Source organism: Helianthus annuus, chromosome 5, assembly GCF_002127325.2.
Source record: "Helianthus annuus cultivar XRQ/B chromosome 5, HanXRQr2.0-SUNRISE, whole genome shotgun sequence".
Taxonomy (NCBI): Eukaryota; Viridiplantae; Streptophyta; class Magnoliopsida; order Asterales; family Asteraceae; genus Helianthus; species Helianthus annuus.
The window spans coordinates 8,141,961-8,146,391 of NC_035437.2; the positions used below are offsets into that span (position 1 = coordinate 8,141,961).

Below are 4,431 nucleotides of genomic sequence, written 5' to 3' on the forward strand. Positions count from 1 at the left end.
ATCTTGGTGTATGTCTTCTCGATCTTGGTGTGTTAAGGCTGCGTTGGTCTCTGAAACCCTAGAAGGCTTCAGAGCAAACTAACCAGTTTATATTGTCTGCTTGTCTTCTTTGTATGATCTGTAACCCTAGAAGGTTACAGTTTCATATTAGCTTGGAACGCAAAGTTGTAAGATCGTTCTTGTCTCTTTCTTATCTTTTTTACAACATCATAGCTGTTGAGTCTAGGCATCTTGTTTACCGGACTAGTCAGGTCGGCACTTGATCGAGTCTGTCTCTGTGTTGTTGTCTTTTCTTGTGTCTTGCATATTTTCCATTGTTGTGTCTTGCAACTGTATTATGCTTGTCCAGGCACCTATAGAGTGATGACCCTGGAATCTGGCCTCTAATACAGTCTTGCTGTTGTCTATATTGTATCTGATTGTTTGTTTGTGTGCTGTGTTGTTTGATTCTCTGTTTGTGAATCTATATTTGCTATTCTTGTTTGTTACTTGTTTGTAAACATGACTGATACTGATCCTACTAGTTCTGGTACATCTCAGACTTTGATAAGTAAGTTAGATATTGGAGATCCATTATATCTTCATCCTAGTCAATAGTGCTTTGACTATTGTTAGTGTTAAGTTGAAGGGTACTGAAAATTATTCTGTTTGGTCTAGTTCTATGAAATTGGCTTTAGAAGCCAAGAATAAGTTTGGTTTTATTGATGGTAAATGTGAAAGATCCACTGAGGATCATGTGCTTGTTAGTCAGTGGGATAGGTGTAACTTTGAGGTGTTAACTTGGCTTTTGAATTTTGTGTCTGAGGAACTATTTTTGGGTCAAGTGTTTTCTAAATATGCTTCAGAGGTTTGGGAGGACTTAAAGGAAACCTATGACAAGATAGATGGTTCTGTGGTTTATGATTTGTATAAAAAGATAAACTGTATTTCTCAAAATGGTTCTATTGTGGCTGATTATTATAATAGGTTAACTACTATGTGGAAACAGTTTGATGCCATGCTTAAACTGCCCACATGTTCTTGTAAAGCAGCTAAAGATTATAATGACTTTTCAATGTTAATCAAACTAATGCAATTTCTCATGGGGTTAGATGATGTTTATCAACCAGTAAGAACTAATTTGTTAACCAGAGAAGAATTTCCATCTGTCAAGGTTGCCTTTTCTGTGGTTTCTAGGGAGGAATCACATAGATTGTCTAGTAGTGGGTCAAAAGGTCAGAATGTGTCATTTGTATCTAAACCAAATCAGACTTTTGATTCAAAGAAAAAAGTGTCTAATCATAGAGGTTAATCCAAACTTAAAAATGTACACATTGTAATATGATTGGTCATACTGTTGATAGATGCTTTGAGATAATTGGTTATCCTCCAGGTTTTAAGAAAAGAACTAACACCATATCTGGTAAAAACACACTTACTAGTAAGTCTAATGCTGCTGTTGGATCATCTGCTAGTGTGTCTACTTCTGGTTTGCCTTTTACATCTGAACAGATAGCAAAGTTGTTAAGTTTAGTTGGTGAGAAATCTGGTGTGGAGTCATCAAATGTAGGAGGTGAGTCCTTTACTACTAATAGTTTTGTTAGTTGTTCTAGTTCTATATTCTTTGGAGGTATCTTTAGTTGGATAGTTGATTCTGGGGCTAGTCAACACATGGTTAATAGTGATAAAGAAATGTTTAATACTATTGATGTTTCTGAATTTGATCTTAAAGTTGGTCACCCAAATGGTACTAATGTTAAAGTTTTAAAAATTGGTAATATCAAGTTAATGGATAATATCATTTTAAAAGATGTGTTTTATGTCTTAGGGTATAATGTTAATTTGTTGTCTATTCATAGTTTACATAAAGATAATAATATTGATGTTGTGTTTAATGAGAATAGTTGTATATTACAGGATTCCAAATCAAGGAAAATCCTAGTGACTGGTAGTCAAGATAGTGGTCTGTATTTTGTTGGTAATAATGGTAATTCTGTGAATGTTTGCTTTAATAGTTTTGTTAAGTCAAGTCTGTGGCATAGTAGATTAGGTCACCCTTCTGATCAAGTGCTAGCTGTGTTAAAAGAGAATTTTGATGTTAAGAGTATTGAACATGGTCCCTGTGATGTTTGTCACAGGGCTAAACAGGTTAGAGTTCCTTTTCCATTAAATAAACATAAAACTAAATCTATTGGTGAGTTAATTCATCTTGATTTGTGGGGTCCATATAAAGTTACCAGTTATGAGGGATTTAAATATTTTTTAACTGTTGTAGATGATTTTTCTAGAACAATTTGGTGTTACTTGTTGTCAAATAAAACTGAGGTGTTTGAAAATCTGTATAACTTTTATGAACTTATCCTAACTCAATTTGAGAAAAAGATAAAATTAATTAGAAGTGATAATGGGACGGAATTTGTAAACAACCAAATGGGATTATTTTGTAAAAATAAAGGTATATTACATCAAATGTCATGTTCTTATACACCACAACAAAACGGTGTGGTGGAAAGGAAACATAGACATCTCTTAAACACAGCTAGAGCTTTAATGTTTCAAAGTAGTTTGCCACTTAAGTATTTGTTTGATTGTATTTTAACTGTTTACTTAATTAACAGGTCACCCTCTTCAGTATTAGGTGGTAGAAGTCCTTATGAAATTGTATATGGCTTTAAACCCTATTTAATTCATTTAAGGAACTTTGGGTGTCTTTGTTTTAGTATTGTTTTGTCTGAGTCCGATAAGTTTGCTTATCATGCTGATAAGTGTGTTCTTATTGGATATTCAAATGTTAAAAAGGATATAAACTGTTAAGTTTGGACAATAGAAAAGTATTTTTTTTCTAGAGATGTAAAGTTTTATGAGAATGTGTATCCTTTTAAATCTAATCTGATTAATAATCAAGAATTGATTGATAAAACTAAATTGAATCATATAAACTTTTTTGATTGATAAAACTGAATTGAATCATATAAACTTTTTTGATTATTCGGAAACAATATCATCTGAAGTTCCTACGGTTCCCAATGATGAAGAGGGTACAACTGGTGCTCAAGATCACTACAGTGATGATCAGCAGCCATTGTCACCCTCTACATCTACCACTGTCCCTAATGTTGAGAATGTTCAACCTGAAAGTGGACAGTCAGGCAGTAGTTATCCGGGTAACAGTTGCGGGGCAGAGGACATTGTAGGATCACATGATGAGACCAACCCATCTGAGGGACAATCTGTTAGGAGATCTTCTAGAAATGTGTCTTTTCCAAAAAGAATTAATGAATTTGTTGTTGAAGGAAAGGTTAAGTATGGTATTGAAAAAGTTGTTAGCTATGCTAATTTGTCTGTTGCTAACTTCTGTTTGATTGCTTCATTGAATAAGTCTGTTGAACCTAGTACATATAATGAGGCCATTAAAGACACTAAATGGATAGAAGCTATGAATAGTGAAATGGAGGCACTTTATAGAAATAATACTTAGGTGATTGTAGATTTGCCAAAAGGTAGAAAACCCATAGGGTGTAAATGGGTATACAAAATAAAGTACAAAGCAAATGGTGAAGTAGAGAGGTATAAGGCTAGGTTAGTAGCTAAAGGTTTTAACCAAAGAGAAGGTATTGATTTTGGGGAAACCTTCTCACCTGTTGATAAGATGGTTAGTGTTAGAGTTGTGTTAAAACTTGATGTGAATAATTGTTGGCCATCATATCAGCTTGATATAAATAATGCTTTTCTGTATGATTCATTGTTTGAAGAAGTTTATATGTCTTTACCTCAAGGATACTTTAATAATGAAAAAAATAAAGTGTGCAAACTTGTTAAGTCCCTTTATGGACTTAAACAAGCCCCTAGGAAGTGGAATGAAAAATTAACTTCTGTGTTACTTGATATGGGTTTTGTTCAAAGTTTGTGTGATCATTCTTTGTTTATTTTGAGTAAAAATGGTGTGTTGGTAGTTTTATTGGTTTATGTTGATGATATAGTGATTACTGGAAATAATCCTTCCGAAATCACAAGAGTTAAAAGGTGTTTAAGTGAAAATTTTCAAATAAAAGACTTAGGTTTGCTTAAATACTTTCTTGGTATAGAAGTTTTATATTCCAATGGGTCTATTTGTTTGTCCCAAAGGAAGTATTGTCTTGAACTTCTCAATGAGTTTGGATATTTGTGGTGCAAACCTGTTGGAACACCAATTGAACAATCACATATTGTTACAAGTAAAACTGATAAAGATCAATTTTTTTTGGAAAATGTGAATGGGTTTCAAAAGTTAATTGGTAAGTTAATATACTTATCTTTAACTCGCCCAGATATAAGTTATGCCGTTCAATTCTTGAGTCACTACATGCATAAACCATGTCAGTCACACTTAGATATTGCTTTAAGGTTATTATGATACTTAAAGCAATGTCCAGGTAGAGGTGTTATGTTTAGGAAAACAGGTAGTCTTGATCT

At 33.2% G+C, this 4,431-nt stretch overlaps 1 protein-coding gene across 1 annotated transcript; it reads left to right on the forward strand.

Moving 5' to 3' along the window:
• Positions 1-661: 661 nt before the first annotated feature.
• On the forward strand, positions 662-3,457 carry LOC110942612. The gene is made up of 4 exons (XM_022184388.1): positions 662-1,214; positions 1,373-2,173; positions 2,255-2,434; positions 2,991-3,457. The coding sequence occupies exons 1-4, from the start codon at positions 662-664 to the stop codon at positions 3,455-3,457; spliced, it is 2,001 nt and encodes a 666-aa protein (XP_022040080.1).
• The last annotated feature ends 974 nt before the right edge of the window (positions 3,458-4,431 follow it).